Source organism: Dama dama, chromosome 17 (assembly GCF_033118175.1).
Source record: "Dama dama isolate Ldn47 chromosome 17, ASM3311817v1, whole genome shotgun sequence".
NCBI classification, from domain to species: domain Eukaryota; kingdom Metazoa; phylum Chordata; class Mammalia; order Artiodactyla; family Cervidae; genus Dama; species Dama dama.
In genome coordinates, this window is record NC_083697.1 from 69,939,942 (window position 1) to 69,959,358 (window position 19,417).

At 39.3% G+C, this 19,417-nt stretch overlaps 1 protein-coding gene across 1 annotated transcript in view; it reads right to left on the reverse strand.

The window, feature by feature from the left end:
• The window catches only part of CORIN (corin, serine peptidase), a 267,935-nt gene that overhangs the window by 193,175 nt on the left and 55,343 nt on the right, over positions 1-19,417 (reverse strand). The window contains exon 3 of the mRNA XM_061164691.1: positions 8,450-8,650. Within this exon, the coding sequence (XP_061020674.1) occupies positions 8,450-8,650 (201 nt within the window). The remainder of the gene's footprint in view (positions 1-8,449; positions 8,651-19,417) is intronic.

The following is a 19,417-nucleotide window of genomic DNA, read 5'->3' on the forward strand; positions in this document are numbered from 1 at the left end:
GGCTAACAAACACATGAAAAGATGCTCAACATCACTCATTATCAGAGAAATGCAAATCAAAACCACAGTGAGGTACCATTTCACGCCAGTCAGAATGGCTGCTATCCAAAAGTCTACAAGCAATAAATGCTGGAGAGGGTGTGGAGAAAAGGGAACCCTTTTACACTGTTGGTGGGAATGCAAACTAGTACAGCCACTATGGAGAACAGTGTGGAGAGTCCTTAATAAACTGGAAGTAGAACTGCCATATGACCCAGCAACCCCACTGCTGGGCATACATACCTAGGAAACCAGAACTGAAAGAGACATGTGTACCCCAATGTTCATCACAGCTCTGTTTACAATAGCCAGGACATGGAAGCAAGCTAGATGCCCATCAGCAGACGAATGGATAAGGAAGCTATGGTACATATACATAATGGAATATTACTCAGCCATTAAAAAGAATTCATTTGAATCAGTTCTAATGAGGTGGATGAAACTGGAGCCTATTATACAGAGTGAAGTAAGCAAGAAAGAAAAACACCAATACAGTATACTAACGCATGTATATGGAATTTAAAGATGGTAATGATAGCCCTGTATGTGAGACAGCGAAAGAGACACAGATGCATAGAACAGACTTTTGGACTCTGTGGGAGAGGGCGAGGGCAGGATGATATGGGAGAATGGCATTGAAACACGTAAATTATCATATGTGAAACGAATCGCCAGTCCAGGTTTGATGCGTGATACAGGGTGCTCGGGGCTGGTACACTGGGACGACCCAGAGGGATGAGATGGGGAGAGAGTTGGGAGGGGGGTTCAGGATGGGGAACACATGTACACCCGTGGTGGATTCAAGTCAATGTATGGAAAAACCACTACAATGTTGTAAAGTAAAATAAATAAATAATTAAAAAAAAGAAGCTCAACAGTCACCAAAATTTCATATCAGTACTTGTTATAAGACAGTTATCCAGGTTATCAAGAATAGGTGTACATTAACTACTTTTTATCATTGAAATAAAAGGGTACATTTAAGAAATTCTTATAGAGAATTCTTGGATCCCCCAGAAAACATGTGAGGTTACTCAGGCCCCAGATAGAGAAATACTGTCCAAAAAACAACAGAAGAATGATAAGCCATTGACCCATCCATATTTACATATAAGCACAGATTTCGCCTCCAAACTGCACAATAACCTACAGTCAGTAATCTACAGAGGTGACTCTAAGGACAGCAGAAATGACCTCCAAAGAACATAAAAAAGACATCCAGGATTCTACTCTGGCAGGATTAGAAAACGTCAGAGGAAAAGAAGGGACTTCATGTGATTTCGGATCTAATTGGACCCCCTCTCCCCACATTACCCACTTGGATAGCTTCCTGATGCAGAGTCATCCAAGTATAACTTCAGATCTTGCTCTGATTCTCTTAGCTTCATATTCTTGCAGAAATCACTTTCAAGCTAATACTGTGTTAAAAACAGAAAACTAGGAAGAAAGAATAAGCTTAAGGTTTTTGATTGGTGTATAAACTATCTACACTCAGCAAATTCAGAGTGCATGTTTAGGGTGTTTTGGTACAGAATTATCAGTGCTAATAAATCACTGTTGTTTCACTCCCATGATCCAAGTCATTTTATCTTTAGAAGAGAGACTATATAGTTCATTGAGGAGAAAAATATGTATATAAGGTGAATGTCATTGTTAGGAGAATGGTTGAAATAAAATGCCAGTACAGAATGTCATTCTATCATTGTAATAATGAATTAGAGCTAAATCACCGTCTTAGAGATATTTACATCAAGTATTCTTTTTTAAAAACGTATTTTATTTGGCGGTGCTGGGTCTTTGTTGCTGCCCTGGGGCTACCCTCTAGTTGTGGCGTACAGGCTTCCCATCGCGGTGGCGTGAAGAACGGGCTTACTGTGAAGAATGGGCTCTAGCACGGGCTCAGAAGTTGCAGTGCACAGGCTTAGTGCCACTGTGGCGTGTGGAATCTTTCCAGACCAGGGATCAAACCTGTGTCCCGTGCACTGGCAGAGAGATTCTTAACCCCTGGACCACTAGGGAAGTCCTACATGAAGTATTCTTGAGTGAGAAAAACATTATATAGAAAATTGTATGTAATAAATGCTATCTCATTTTCTGAAAAACAAAAATGAGTTAGACTTAAAAAATATTCACAGCCTAGAAGTTGAAAGCTATGTTTTATTTGGCAGGAATTTTTAGGACTTCAAGCCCAGGAGGTAGCATCTCAAGTAACTCTAACAGAAATGCTCTGACGAGGTGAGGAGGTGAAGAAGCATGAAAGTGTTAGGTGCTCAATCATGTCCAACTCAGCATTGTGTAGGAGTTTTCCAACAAAGAGCAGGTAGTCTGAATGTCAAAAGATTATTGTTGATTAAAGAAAACCAGATGTCTAGTTAAGGAATTTAGTGCTTTTCTATGTATGAGAAAATGCAGGAGTCTGGGCTCACTGAAATCACTCCTCACATGCACCTCGCCTACCTGGGGTCAGTGTCCAGTGCTCCACATTCTGTGGGACCTCAGGGCTCACTGTGCGGAGCGGCCACCGTCTCAGAGTTGCTAGGTGGCAGGTATTCGCTCCTTTCTGAATTCCTTCAGGGCTCACCAACTCACCGTGGGTGGCGACTGCAATCACTGATGACAGTGACATCCTTTGTTTACTGATACGGCAGGAAATAGTCCATTTCTCAAGACAGAAACACTCCAGTATATGTTATTCTGTATACACATTTGGGTATATACGTTTATACGACTGTATGAGCAAGGGAAAACTACAAAATCGTACACACTAGGGCAACATGGGTTACCTGTGGGCAGAAATAGGGTAATATGATGCAAAAGGAAGAAAAATGAAGTGATTTATTTAAAAAAGGGGGAGAAGAAAGTCTTCCATTTTAAAATAATATATAATGTGATCATACTTATTCATCATAAAAAGAAGAAAAATCAACTGTCAATGTTGGAGGAAATGCAAAAGAAGCAATAGACTAGATAAAGAAGATAAAAGCAGGGTTAGGAAACACTTCCAGAACGGCACAGTAAGATCCTCCAAAAATCTGTTTCTCTATAAAAGCAATAAAAACACTAGGAAGAAATGTCAAAAATCATATTTTTCAGAACTTTGGAATGTAACTAAAGGTCTGCATTAATTAGAGGAACATTTGTTCCCAGAAAAATGGTGGAATCACAGTGAGAACTAAGAACTTCGCAGCAATTCACTTTGCCCTATTCACATCACCCTCTCCTCCATTCCACAGAAGCCTTGAAAACCAATGGCTTCACAGCCCTGGTAACTGTGAAAACCAGCAACCTAGAAGGCAATGGAAGGGGAAGAATGAGTTTGAAGCTCATCAAAAAGCTGTCTCCAGGGAACTGTCAGCATCCAACTTGTCTAGAAGCTCCCTGAAAAGGATTCATCCTCAGCACTTGTCTTTACTTGAATTAACTCAGAACTTTCTCTTCACAAAAATTTCTGTCCCCAGGGTACTTGTTGAAAACTATCTATAGTAATTGTTTAACATCACAGGTACTTTAGGCAAGGATACCTGTTGAAAGTAAGAGATTGATAAAAAAAACACTTAGAAGGAAAATCTAGGGAATGAGATGTTTGAAATGGCCTTTGAAAAGCTCTGACATATTCCCTGGGAAACTAGAAGGCCAGGGCTATGCCCATATCCAAGAAAAATACGAGAAACCGGTCACAAAAGCCTAGTATTTATTTCATGATGCCCTTTATATGAAATATTCAGAACAGGCACATCTACTGAGACAAAAAGTAGATTAATTTTGGACACAGGCTGAGGGAGAGGAGAAATGGGCAATAATGGATACAGCATCTCTTTTTGCAGTGATGAAAATATTCTAAAATTAGGTGGTGGTGATAGTTGTACAATTCTGTGAATACATTTTAAAAATATGCAATTACTAGGAATTCCCTGGCAGTCCAGTCATTAGGACTCAGTACTTTCACTGCCATGGCTTGGATTCAATCCCTCATTGGAGAACCAAGATCCCATAAGCCAACTGACACAGCAAAAAAAAAAAAAACTGAATTATATATATTAGAGGTCAAATTTTATGGTTTGTGGATTATATCTCAAACAAGCTTTTTTCTAAGTGAATGAGAAGTGCTGATTTTTCACCTGATATAGAAGATTTAGGAGCAGGTAAGCGTGGGCTTCCATGGTGGTGCTAGGGTAAAGAACCCGCCTGCCAATGCAGGAGACATCAGAGACACAGGTTCGATCTCTGGGTTGGGAAGATCCCCTGGAGGAGGAAACAGCAACCACTCCAGTATCTTTGCCTGGAGAATCCCATGGACAGAGGAGCCTAGAGGGCTACAGTCCATGGGGTTGCAAAGAGTCAGACACGACTGAGGTGACACGAAACGCGCTTTCAGCACGTGAGCCCACTCTCGTCACTGATCCCTGATGAGAGCTTGTGGGTTAGTTTATTTTGTGCCATATTACTTTTAACCCAAATGCTCTTGGTTGGTAAAAGAGTTTTCCCTTTCCCTAAAACTCAATATATCCTGCTTAAATATTTATAATATATATAAGAAGAAAAGATGAAAATAAAAATCCACATACAGAATGCAATCTAGAAAAATCCCTTGCTGAAATATAGCATGAAAGATAACTGTGGCCTTTTACCTTTCTATATTACAACTGATTTTCAAAACGCAACTAATGAAACTCCAAACGTAATAGATGTCACGCAAAACCTATTTCACATTTACAAAGCCCAACTCTGCCACATAGTGTAACATAGGAGATATTCTGGTTAAATTTTACAAACTGCAGTATTCTATGCAATGGTATAATATTAAGGACCCTCAAAAGAAAATGTCGTTAGGAAAAGCTATTTCCTGGTACTTTTTTGCCAGGAGTTCTCCCCTTGTTTTTCTACCCAGGATATTGGATAGGACAGAATGTCTCACCACTGTATTTTTGAACTGAAGTGGACTCAAATAGCTTTTACATATGCCAAAAATTTAAAACCACTTTTAATTAGAGAATAGTTTTTTAAAGGAATAAAAGCAAATTCTCTGCTATGTGTTAATAGAGATATACAGCATTAAATGATACTTTAAGTAAAATTGACTAAACAGATACCAAATACAGAAGTGTGATTATGCATTACCAATAAAAGTAATCAGGTATTATATTTTTGAAGTAACTGTAGTTCATCTATTTATTCATTTAAAAAATATTTTATTGAGCACTGGCAATAAAGCAGTAAACAAAACAGATTACTTTCTCTCCTCTCCTAGAGCTTAAAATTTGCTCAGAAATGCTCCTGCTGTTGCAAAGAAAGCAGTGAAATTAAATAAGGAAGCATGATATACTTGAAAGAACACTGGTCCAGGAGCCCCAGGATCTGAATCCCAATTCCATGGTTACTGACTAGTAAACAAGTGACACTGGATAAATCAACTTGATTTCCTGAAGCCTCAATTTCATACCTTGAAAAATGGTGTATATATCTGTCCTGTATACCTTATTAATTATAAGGGCTACAGGGAGATAAACAAGGTCCTATTGTATAGCACGGGGAACTACGTTCAATACCCTTGTGATAAACCATAATAGAAAAGAATATGGAAAAGTATGTGTATATATATATATATATATATATATATATATATGTATAACTGAATTACTTTCGGTACAGCAGAAATTAACACATTGTAAATCAACTATACTTCAATAAAATTTTTTTTTTAAAAGAACCACAGAGAAAATATTCAAACATGCCCCGAAAACTATCCAAAGTTTGATACTCACAGGCTAGCAATATTATTGAAATGCATGATAAACTATCAAATCCCTTACAGTAAATAACTTTAGTTAATATAGACAGTCTATTGAGAGTCTATATGATCAGACAGACAGTAAAGCTCAAGGCTAACAGTCAAATACATTAAGAACACAGAATGACACATATTCAAAGGTTTTCACCTTTATCCAATTAAGCATTTTAATTTCACCTGGATTTCCTTTACATGTCAAATTATGTTCATATTCTCAAGCAATATTCCAGCAATAGGAAGAGAAAATGAGTCAAACAGACTCCCATCAAACTTCCCAACTGAGCAACAAGGACAAGACCATATATTTCTTTACTCTTCAGGGTATGTGTTTGTCACCTCTATTTGAATTTTAACAATGACGGAACTTTCAAAATACCAATTACTATAATTGCAACCACATTAACTGGACTGAATTTTTGCTTAAATTACTTCTGTCCTTCTGTTGAAAAACACAGTCCTAAGAATAATGAAGTGTTTAAGACATGACCAAAATATTAAAAACCTCAAAATTAAACTCATGAGGAAAATACAATTTACCTGGCATAATTTGGGTTTGCAGTATTACTGTCAGTTAATAAGTATGAATCTTAGGAATCACTGGTGAACACTAAGCATAGGAAACAGTTAACATCTATTGGTGCTCTGTAGAATCCAAACATTCTAACTCTTTGGTGTTAGAGAAACAGAATAATCCTGCTTTTCTTCAGATGCCGGCAAATTTATACTGTGATAGCTTAAGAGTCAGCTTAATCCTTCCCTTCCTGGCTCAGAATGAAAATAAATATTCTTTCCTAGACCTAAGATGTGATTCTCCCCTGGAGGTTTTGATGAAAGAGGGAGGACCAAACAGGAAAGTGATAAGGGATAAATGGGTTTTGTGGAACTTTCAATCACACAACATTGTTTTAGGAGGCAGAAAGTAAGAATCAAGAGCACTGCAGAGAAACCTTTTACCAGTGACTGAGCTCTGATTATGATGTATGAGTACCGACTGGGTCATTTCCACACTAATCCACTCCCACTAGCATTCCAGAAGGTTAGTAACTTTCCTGAAAGAACTAGAGAGGGACAGAGTTACATTCCAGAGCATATCATCTGCCACCATCTAAGACCCAACTCTACACTTTCTGTTTTCCCTCTCTCTCTTCCAGATCTTTTTCTGGAATAGTTGAAAAATACCTCCATTTGCCCTCAAATAAAAGTTTTGCACATGCCATTTTCCTCAAGGTGTGATTATTCATCAGTCAATAAGTAAAACAAATCTCACAGCCGAGAAAACAGGAAAACAAGAATGAACATATAGACACCTGGAAAACAAATGAGGGGATAACCCTCAAATTCCTTGGCATTCGATTACAAAACTGTGTGCCTGGTATTCTCACTATAAGCATCTCCGTCACAGACATTTTCACCATGTAACTAACCGTCTGTGTGGCAATTTTGCAGTGAAAGATAAACTAATGGTTGACAATTTGGGGCCTGACAATTTGCTTTCAACGAGGTGAAATGTATTAGCATTTCTTTCAGCTAGAGATGATATTGATAGCTTTATTGAGCTGAGAGATGACAATGATTTGCTTCAAGATGGTTTCTTATTTTGAAACATACTATACTGGAGGAGAAGGAGGCTGAGGACCTCAGTGGTGCAGAGTTGAACCCACATTTTCCATAGAACTTCAGAAAGTCTATCAACAAACATGTGGCAATATGCCAAGAACACACAACAGTGTAGAAGACTTTCACAATGCAATACAGAACTCAGTTACAAATATGCATTCTACGATTTGGAGACTGATGCCTCTGTTAACGAAGGGACAAATTTTAGCAAAAAAGGAAAAACCCAATGCCAAGTGAGGAGAAATGATCACGCCAAAAAAAATAAGTGTGTAAAAATACTATAAACAGAAGACTTTGAAGACCAGGTACAACTCACAAAATCAGTTATTTGTGCTGCGTCACCATGAATCTACACATATTTTAAACGTATTCAAAAATTTTGTATTTAGCCATATATTTTAAAAAATTTTGTTAATTTCTTGTTTCATTAAATCCTTTAAAATGTCCTTTATTTTTCATTGTTTTATCTTTTATGACAAAATTAACTTACAACCAGTTAATTAGGAGGCAGAAATGTTTGTAGCAAAGATGTCTAAGATGGCAAAGATGTTGACAGTGAAAATACCTTGAACCATACAATTGGGCTACCTGCCACAAGGTACCAATAACAAAATAAGTAACTTGATTTACTTATTAATTTAACCATCTTAAAATAAGTAACCTAAAACTTTAAAGCAGAGGCACAAACATTCAGAGGTGAACCACCACAAAATCAACACCATTATACTAATGTAAGCAGCATAAATTTTTATGCTTCAAAAACATTGAATGGCACTGGTACATTTTTATTTCTTACTTCTGTCCCCTGTCTGGATGGCTGAACTGATGGTATTTCATGTTTAGAAACAGGACACTCAGCTATGCTTCCCAGACAAGGGCGCAGAGCTTTTCCTGTGTGACCAGTAAGATACTGTGAATTAAGAGCATCAGTCGCCATGCTTAAAAAATCTACCTGTGGATTCCACAGATGTTAAAGGGCCCAGGCATTGACACCTTCAGACTTACCTGTGTTCCTGTGATTGTGGTCTGCTGGGAGAGAAGCATCCATGGTCCAGGCTGGAATGTGTTGGGTGGGATGGGCAGCAGATGTCACAGTGCTCTCATTATGAATTGTATTCAGAAAAATAACATCAGACATGTGGACTTTACTATCAGTGACCAAAGGTTCACTCCCATTTGATTTAAAATTGGCCTTTTTTAATGTTCCTGAAAGATCAAAAAAAGATATTTTAAGGCATTATTAGAAGTATTTATTTAAAAAATATACATATTAGGAAAACTCTAGAGCTGCCCTACTGGGCAAGCAAAGAGAAAGATGATGATGGCCAGCAAATCCACCCACATCATTGGGACGACCACGATCTCTTCTACCATCAGTCACATAACCCTGTGAGGAGAAGATCGCTTCTCAAGAGCTAAAGGTTTAGAAACTAGAGTCTCTACCGAGGTTTCCTGGTGCCCACCTCACCTGGGACTCGCCATGAGTAAAATGTGGGGAGTCTTGGTGCTTCCCTCCTGCTCTCACGGTGTCTCAATGTCACACATCATTTTATGCAGCTCTCCATCTCTACCTGCCACAGAGGACAGGAGCGCCAGCGTACCTCCAGCCTTCTGTTTCTCCACAGTTGACACTAGCTTTCCGTGAACTACACACAGTAGATGGTAAAAATAAGAGGCCTCCAAATTTACCAAGACTTATAGAAATCCAAAAAATAACTGTAATTCCAACAAAACTAAAAGAAACTAAGTCATCTTTGTCTTTGACCAGAAGCTACAAAACATGATTATAAGAAAGAGGCATTAAAGTAAAATTATCAACTGGTCACTTTCTCAAGGTATTTATTCATGAACAAAACAAACAGCCCAACCTAAGACTGTTGGGAATCCTCTAGCATTGGCTTTAGGCAGAGAATCTGAAAACTTTGAAAGAGACCATGTATTTTTAACATAGTCAAAACAGACAACAGAGTGTTTCCAGAATACAGCACTCTGATTGAGTATACCACTAAAATAAATGAACGTGATATTGATCCATTATACAAATACCCAAGGGAGTTTTTTTTCCCTAAAAGCATTTACAGTGAATGCTCTAATTGGCTCTCACTTTTCTAAACAGCTCATGGACCATTAAAAATAAAAGAAATATAAATAAAATGTTTAATATCATTCTATGGAAAAAATTTCTCTACATGTGCTTGACACTTGGGAAACATTAACTACAAATCAAAATAGAAAAGCAGCTGTTTTCTAGCTAACTAAGGTCAACAGTTTCATCTGCCAGAGGAGTCTAAATAAAACAGTGGAGTGTAAAAGCTGAATCATGCCCATGTGGTGCAGGTAACACACTCCCCAAACTGTGATTACGAGTAAATATTAAATGCAGTAGGGGAAAGAAAAGACTTCATTTAATTGAGTTTGATTTTCAAAGTGATTTAGAATTTATCGTAAATCAAAGTGTATACAATAGACTTGATCACTATAAAATACGTATTACATTCATGCAAAAAAATTAGTAATTAATTAGATATAATTTTATTTTTAATTTACTAGTTTACTCTCTTCTTTGCTAATTTTGGCATAAAGAGATGTTCTTGCACATGTCATTTCCACTAATGTGGCTGTAATGAATGTGTAAGGTACATAAAGTTAACTTACTTATGGCACTAACCCTGTGATCAGCATCCATCTTTGTTAACACACTCTGAACACATGCAGTTCCTCAGTCATATCCTTGTGTGATGCATTTAAGTCAGGTTCCTTATCATGCGAAATGCTTCAACACTTGTTCTTACCATTTTGTTTGTAATGACTGGCCTTATTAATCTTCTTTAAGTTTTTTACCTAGCCACAGTATTGAAAGTGTTAATAGCATGTTTGCTCTAAAATATCCTGTAAACACTGACTTTTTCAAGAAACACTGACTTGAATAACAACTTTCTAAAGGAAAAAAAAAAAAAGGCAGATTCTTGGCTCTTAAACTCTCCACATCAAAGCAAGTTGGCAGGAAAAAAAAAAAAAGATAACACATGATATTTGATAGTTGCCGTACCTAATGTCCGTCAACTATATTTTTGAGAGAAAGACAACAGACAGAGACAACAAACTTAAAGGACCTGTCTTTAAAAGCCTGAACTCACCAGACAATATTTTCAAGCATCTCTGGAAACTGACTAACTCTCAACTCACAGTTGGCCCTCTATTATGCATTTTTTTTCAAAGCACAAAAAATAGAATTCAATAAGACTAAACACTCTCAAGCTACACCACAATGAGCTATAAAAATGCTATGAGTTATTAGCCCAGAGTACAGTTTTCATTCTTCAAGTGTTGCCACATCCTTCTCCATAGTCCTATTTTTATAGTGCTCTGTTTAAAAGTATAGGTTCTACAGCCTGACCACCTGAGTTTAAATCCCATCACTAGTACTCACCAGCCCTGAAACTCTGGGCAAACTCTCAACTGATGCAAAATAAGGAAAGTAAAAGTGCCTCCCCACAGTGGGCTGTGTTAGTCAATACACACATAAACACTTGGAACAGTTCCTGGCACACAGTAAGTTCTCAGCAACTGTTAGCCATTACCGCACAGTGATAGTAATAAAAGCAAAATAGTCTTTTTTAGGGCTATAAGTGAAAGGTGCTCAGTTGAGTCCGACTCTTTGTGACCCCATGGACTATACAGTCCATGCAATTCTCTAGTCCAGGATACTGGAGTGGGTAAGCCTTCCCTTCAGGGGATCTGCCCAATCTAGGGATCAAACCCAGGTCTCCTGCATTGCAGGTGGATTCTTTACCAACTGAGCCACAAGGGAAGCCCAAGCGTACTGGAGTGGCTAGCCTATCCCTTCTCCAGCGGATCTTCCCGACCCAGGAATCGAACCAGAGACTCCCGCATTGCAGGTGGATTCTCAACCAAGTGACATATTAGGGAAGCTCCCTTAGGGCTATAAGGTCAGTTAGTCAGTGTGTCTGACTCTTTGCGACCCCATGAATCGCAGCATGCCAGGCCTCCCTGTCCATCACCAACTCCCGGAGTTTACTCAAACTCATGTCCATTGAGTCAGTGATGCCATCCAGCCATCTCATCCCTTGTTGGCCCCTTCTCCTCCTGCCCCCAATCGCTCCCAGCATCAGGGTCTTTTCCAATGAGTCAACTCTTCACACCAGGTGGCCAAAGTATTGGAGTTTCAGCTTCAGCATCAGTCCTTCCAATGAACACCCAGGACTGATCTCCTTTAGGATGGACTGGTTGGATCTCCTTGCAGTTCAAGGGACTCTCAAGAGTCTTCTCCAACACCACACTTCAAAAGCATCAATTCTTAGGCACTCAGCTTTCTTCACAGTCCAATTCTCACATCCATACATGACCACTGGAAAAACCATAGCCTTGACTAGACGGACTTTTGTGGACAACGTAATGTCTCTGCTTTTTAATATGCTGTCTAGGTTGGTCATAACTTTCCTTCCAAGGAGTAAGCGTCTTTTAATTTCATGGCTGCAATCACCATCTGCAGTGATTTTGGAGCCCCCAAGAATAAAGTCTGACACTGTTTCCCCATCCATTTAAGGTACTTATAAATAAATGCCAATTTCCTTTTACTCTAAATGTAACCCAGCATAATAAAATGGCTAAGAAAATTTTCAAAAGTGAATCACTTAACCCTACTTTAGAGTAAAATAACCGTGGCCCTTTCATGCTAAGTTATTAATAGAAGGCCACACTGTATCAGGGTTGTATGTTTCAAAAGTGTTTCAGCTACAACACAGTTCTATTTAACAATGTTTATGAGTGTTCAGACGCTCAGTCATGTCCAAATTGTTGCAACCCCATGGACTATAGCCTGCTATGCTCCTCTGTCAGTGGGATTCTCCAGGCAAGAAAAGGGAGTGGATTGCCATTTCCTCCTCCAGGGGATCTTTAGGACTCAGGGATCAAACCTGTGTCTCCTGCACTGGCAGTGGATTCTTTACCACGAAGCCACCTAGGAAGCACAATGTTTAAGAAATGGTCTGCAATTTCAATAATAAAATCCAAGCACTACCGATCACTTATCAATACAACTAGCAGATTGAGCACTGTGGCAGCCAAATTAATGCTCCCCCAGAGATGTCCACATCCCAAGTCCCAGAACCTGGGCATAGGTTACTTCGCACTCCTTACATGGCAAAAGGGGTTGCAAATGTAAGTTATGGAGTCTGAGATGGAGAAATTATCCTAGGCTATCTAGGTGAGCCCAAGGTATTCACTGGGTCCTTACAAACAGAAGAAGGTAAGAAAGTGCATGTCAGAGCTATAACAGTGTGAGAAAGGCTCAGTCAGCCATTGCTCATTTTGAAGATGGGACACAAACCAAGCAATGTAGCAAGACTCTAGAAGCTGGAAAAGGCAGAAAACAGACTGGTCCCCAGAGTCGCCTACCAACACCTTAATTTTAACCCCATGAGGCCTATTTTGGACTTCTGGTCTCTATAACTCTAAACTACTACATTTGTGCTATTTTAAGCTTCGTTACAGCATTAACATTACAGCAGCAATACAAAACTAACACAGGCACTAGACTAAGTGTCTTTACTGTAAGAATCTGCCGAGTTAGTCTTCCAACAATCCTATGATGCGGATGCTATAATTAACCCTTCTTGATGAAGTTTCAGAGAGAAGGAAACTGAAGCTTACATTAACTTGGCCCAAAAATTGAGTTGGGATAAGATATGTACCCATACTCAGACAGTCACACATGCTTTTCACTTTGGACAAGGTATACAAGTTAAAAAACTCAACCATCATAGGCATGTAAGAAATTTATCTTCCTATGAGTTTGAAATAAACTCCTTATCTTTATATCTCTTATTGTTCAGTCACCCAGTCATGTCCAACTCTTTGTGACCCCATGGACTGCAGCATGCCAAGCTTCCCTGTCTATCATCTCTCAGAGTTTTCTCAAACTCATCTCCATTGTGTTGGTGATGCCATCCAACCGTCTCATCCTCTGTTGTCCCTTTCTCCTCCTGCCTTCAATCTTTCCCAGCATCAGGGTCTTTTCTAAAGAGTCAGCTCTTCACATCAAGTGGCCAAAGTATCAGAGCTTCAGCTTTAACACTTCTAGGCATGTGGTAATACATTTATGGCTCAGCAGTAAAAAATCCGCCTGCCAATGTAGGAGATGCAGGCTTGATCCCTGGATTGGAAAGATCCCCTAGAGGAGGAAATGACAACCCACTCCAGTATCCTTGCCTGGGAAATCCTATAGACAGAGGAGCCTGGTGGGCTACAGTCCATGGGGTCTCTAGGAGTCAGACAGGACTTAAGGACTGAGCACAAGCATGCATTTTCTATGTTCCAGGAGCTATGTATTTACTCTCTGCTGAGAGCAAATTACAAAATTTAGTTAGAGGTTTTCATCAAGATGTTTACAGATTAGCTAAGGCAGACAGGTATGTATGTAAAAATACAGACCATGATACAAATGCTTTGAGAAGGATATGCATATGACAATTTGTTGACAAAAATTAGAGAAGAAGCTGAGATTCCATTAGAGAAAATTAGGAAAGATATCTTAGGTGATAATGATCCTCCATGTGAATCTTAAAAGATAACTAGGGATTTTCTAGATTTGAGCCAAGCATTTATGAGGAAACAATTCCCCGCATTAAGGAATGGAGAACTTTCTAGATAGAGCAAGGGGAAAAATACACAAAAGCTGAGGAGCAAGTAACTAAACATGGCTAGCACAGAGGGAACTGGCAAGAGCAAAGGAAATGGAGCCAGACTGTGAAGGGTATTCCTGTTAAAACTTTGGAGTTGATCTTAACCCTAACCACTCAGACAACAAAGTGATACTTGAAAGGGGCTAAGTCTAGCAGACAGTTGGAAGGCTACTGCAACAGTCCAAGGGAAAAAGATGGACTGAGCCAAGGCAAAGGCAGTGAGGGCAAGGGGAACATTTAAGAGAGAGCTTTCAGAGCTAAAATTATAGGAACTTAACAAAAAGCATCAGAGGTCCCTTCAAGGTTTCCAGTTTGAGTTATGGGTAAATGAAGATATTTACTGAGGTGGGATGATTGTCATTCAAGTTATTTATCAAATATTTTCAACTCTCTCCCATTCTACTAGGACACATGCTGGGGTTACATCCTCTGGCCTCATTCTCTGTCTCTTGACATCTTTGATGCCAATCAAAGTGTCCAGACCTCCAGTTATAAGATGGGTATGTTCTGGGGGTTTAATGTACCGCATTATGATTATAATTAATGATGCCACATTACATACATTTTAAAAAGAACCTCTCGGGCTCTTTTCTTTCTCCCTGACACAATAACCACAAGGCTCAAGATGACGGCTAGCCCATCAGTGTAGTCCCTGAGTGACCTGAATGAGCGCAGCCCCCTGTCATCTTGTAAAGCATGTGCTGCAAACGGGAAACTGACTTTCAGTGTTGTTAAACCACTAATGTATTATGATTATTTTTGTTACACAGCATAGAGTAGCCTGCCCTGACTGATACAATAGATAATAGAGAATGAAACATAGACATTGTAGAAGTTTACTTTTGTTACTGTAATTATTATGAATACATTGAGTGTAAAATGCTATGAAACACACCAGGGGAAAGAAATCTAAATCCAAAGCAATCTAAACATTTCCTCCAGAAGGTCTTACTAGACTTCCCCACAAATGTGCATCTTCTTTGTGTTCCCTGATCACATTCTGCTTATATTACTAAGACACTCGAGTGAAATTGGCTCTTTCTTGTTTGCCTCCTCGAAGTTAAGAAAGTATAGTATGCCTGACCACATTTCAAGCACACAGTAGAATGCTTGGCACCAGTGTAGGCCTCAATAAACACTTCTTGAATGCACGAATGAAGAAAGAAGTCATGGGAGAGCATGATACTGTCTAGAGAATTATGGGTGCAGAGTGAGAAGAGAGCTAGGATAGACACTCCCCAATTTCTGGCTAGGTACAGAAAGGTGGTGCGAGCGGTAAAGAACCCTCCTGCCAGTGCAGGAGGCATCGGAGATGAGGATTCGATCCCCAGGCTGGGAAGAACCCAGTATTCTTGCCTGGAGCATCCTACTGACAGAGGAGCCTGGTGGGCTACAGGTTGCAAAGATTCGGACATGACTGAAGCAACCTAGCACATAGAGAAAGATGAGCTTAAGGACACAGAGAAAGAGCAGACAGAAATAGAAAATTAGAAATGATAATATCCAGGCAAAGCAGAAGAGCATTTCAAGAAGAAAGGAGTTGTCAGAACTGAGCATGCTCATCGTGAGCGGATGCAAAAAAACACAGAAGGCAGAGGCTCTCCACAGTCTTGCTCAAACACACACAGGTTCCAAATGCTGCTTTTCAACAGGAGGACACTGGGGCCTGGGGCAGAACAGACACAGTAGTATGGAAAGGAGAGAGAGAGGAAAAGACTGCAGTGGATTAAGGACTGGATGGAGCACAGAAGTGACCTGGGGAGCTTGTTTGAAAATAAATTTGACAGGTCTGGAGAGGGGCCCAGGATTCCAGATTTTGCATTTCACACAAACTCCCAAGTGAGGCTGATGCTGCTGGTCCATTGACTACACTCTGAATACAAGACTTTAGACTGCCTTTTCCAAAACATCACACATTATACATAACCTCAGACCCGAGGAATTAAAGAAAAAATATTCTCAAGTTTGAGAACTGCATTGAAAATCTTAAGGTTCTGCTGGGAAAAAAAAACAAAAACAAAAACTAAGGATCTTAGAGGTTTGCCCATTTAAAATGATATTCAAAACACAACATTGTACGTTACGAAGCTCAGATTCTCATCATTCCAAATTCTTGTAACAACCACAGCTGCTAAGAAATTTGGTAAGAGAAAAACTATATTTAAATCCAATGATCTCTAGCTCATCTAGAATTTTTGAAGAGGAAAAGCCAATCTTGTAGAGGAATAGTCACTTGAATTCAAGAAAAACAGACTACTTATATTTCTTATACTTCCCACCATGATAATTTCTCTCTTCTTCACTGAGTGATAGAAATTAAAAATTAATAGGCCCCACATAGGTTTTTTGTAGTTTTGAGAAAAGTAGGATGGTAACCTTAGGCTATTCTTCTTAAGCATAAGGCTAAAACAGTTTATTTTAGATGTGGATGAATGGATAAACCTTTGAAACCAAGTCTTCAACTGTTAGCAAGAAAAAGTTAAGAGCATTTTAAGGAGATTTTTTTGGACCTTAATTTTAGTGATATAATTGAGATGAATAAATTTTGCAAAAATCAGTGTAGATCATATTCTAAAGCACCACGTTTGCAGGACTCTTGCAATAACTGTATTTCTTCTCCCTGCCACATACTCTACCCACTTCAACCTTTTGTCCAGACAAGTGTCAAAGGGACCTTTTAACAGCCCCAACCAGATCAATTACTCCACTCCCCTACTCCAATATCCCCATAGTTGAGGTCATGGGTAAAGTGCTTTCTCATCAAGGAAGGCGTCACAGGCTGGGTTCACACCCTGTCTCAAAGAAACTGTCTCTTCCCACATAGGAGCTACCTCTGTGATAATTAATCAAATGTGCAATGATTTTCTATGTGCCCCTCCCTCACTGGATTTCCAACTGGGAACCCCATGGAGGTAGCTTGATTCAGGACTGTGCCCAAAACCCATAGGTTTGCACTTAGCAAAACCCATAGGTTTGCACATAGCTTTGCACTTAGCAAAAGTGAAAGTTGCTCAGTCATATCTGATTCTTTGCAACCCCATGGACCATACAGTCCATGGAATTCTCCAGGCCAGAATATTGGAGTGGGCACCCTTCTCCAGAGGATCTTCCCAAACCAGGGGTCAAACCCAGGTCTCCCACATTGCAGGAGGATTTTTTACTGGCTGAGTCACCAGGGAAGCCTGCTTTGCACTTAACAGTCACTCAATAAATGCCTCTTCAAGGAATGAACGGTATCAGATTATACCTACAATTTCATGCTTGTTCAATGACGCTCAACATGTCAATGTAATTTTACCTGAAGTGCTGCATACGTAACATACGCGATGCTTCGTCCAGGCGCAGGCTGCCTCCTGCAGTCATGTGGTGGCAGCACTGCCAGTTTAAGCTCTACGAGAGGAGTGGAAGCAGCTCTCAGGCCCAAGCAGAAGAGTCAAGTGGAACTTGGCATCAGGTCATAAACCCAACGGTCTATAAACTTCATTTCTTCCTAGATACTTTATTGGCAATTAAACTATATCAATGGCTTGCTTATAGGGTTATGGGGTTATGGAATATGAGATTATTAAAATGATGGCCGTAATACACAGATTTCAGTTCTTATAGAATTACAACGAGATAAGAACAATTTTGGCCAATTTTTGAGCATTGCTCAGTCACCCAGTCGTGTCTGACTCTTTGCCACCCCATGGACTGCAGCACACCAGGCTTCCCTGACACTTACCATCTCCCAGAGCTTGCTCAAACTCATGTCCATTGAGTCAGTGATGCCATCCAACCATTTCGTCCTCTGTTGTCCCCTCCTCTTCCTGCTGTCAATTTTTCCCAGCATTAGGGTCTTTTCTAATGAGTTGACTCTTTGCATCAGGTGACCAAAGTATTGGAGTTTCAGCTTCAGCATCAGTCCTTCCAATGAATATTCAGGATAGATTTCCTTCAGGATTGACTGGTTTGATCTCCTTGCAGTCCAAGGGACTCTCAAGAGTCTTCTCCAACACCACAGTTCAAAACCATCAGTTCCTTGGCACTCATCCTTCTTTATGGTCCAACTCTCACATCTATACATGACTACTGGAAAAACCATAGCTTTGACTAAACAGACCTTTGTTGGCAAATTAATGTCTCAGCGTTTTAATATGCCGTCTAGGTTGGTTCATAGCTTTTCTTCTAAGGAGCAAGCATCTTTTAATTTCATGGCTGTAGTCACCATCTGCAGTAATTTCGAAGCCCAAAAAATAAAGACTGTTTACCCATCTACTGGTCATGAAGTGATGGGACCAGATGCCATGATCTTAGTTTTTTGAATGTTGAATTCTAAGTCAGCTTTTTCACTCTCCTCTTTCACCATATCAGTAGGCTCTTTAGTTCCTCTCCACTTTCTGCCATAAGGGTGGTGTCATCTGCATATCTGAGGTTATTGATATTTCTCCTGGCAATCTTGATTTCAGCTTGTGCTTCATCCAGCCCAGCGTTTCTCATGATGTACTCTGCATATAAGTTAAATAAGCAGGATGACAATAGACAGCCTTGATGTACTCATTTCCCAATTTGGAACCAGTCCATTGTTCCATGTTTGGTTCTAACTCTTGCTTCTTGACCCACATACAGATTTCTCAGGAGGCAGGTAAGGTGGTCTGGTATTCCCATCTCTCTAAGAATTTTCCAGTTTGTTGTGATCCATACTGTCAAAGGCCTTAGTAATCAATGAAGCAGAAGTAGGTGTTTTTCTGGAGTTCTCTTGTATTTTCTATGATCCAGCAGATGTTGGCATCCATTGAGTGTAGTAGAACTATTAACTAATTCTTTAATAACAATAATATTCATAAGCAAAAAACAATTTTATGTCCATAATCAATACTGTAACATATAAAAACACTTTCACCAGAAGTGATTTCATTTGACTTCCATAACAATCCTATGAAATGAATAATAATTATATTCTCTGTCTCACAGAGAAAGTAAAGCATGTAAAAGTCACACAAGTAGTAAGTGAAAGATGCTAAACACAAATCTTCTAGTACTGAGTTCTTCTAGGATTCCACTTTTTCTAGATTCTTTCTTCTAGGTCATATAGCCCTTTCAGTATTAGATTATAAATGAAGAAATAGAAACCTAAGTATAATACTATACCTTTCTCTTCAATTTTCAAATCCTTTAAAAAAAATGTGAATCTTTATTAGAGTCCAAACTAGACTAACTTAAACTGAACAAAACCTTTGTAGTCCCAACTTCAGTTTAAGAGTTGAGAAGAAAAACAATTTGCTATTGC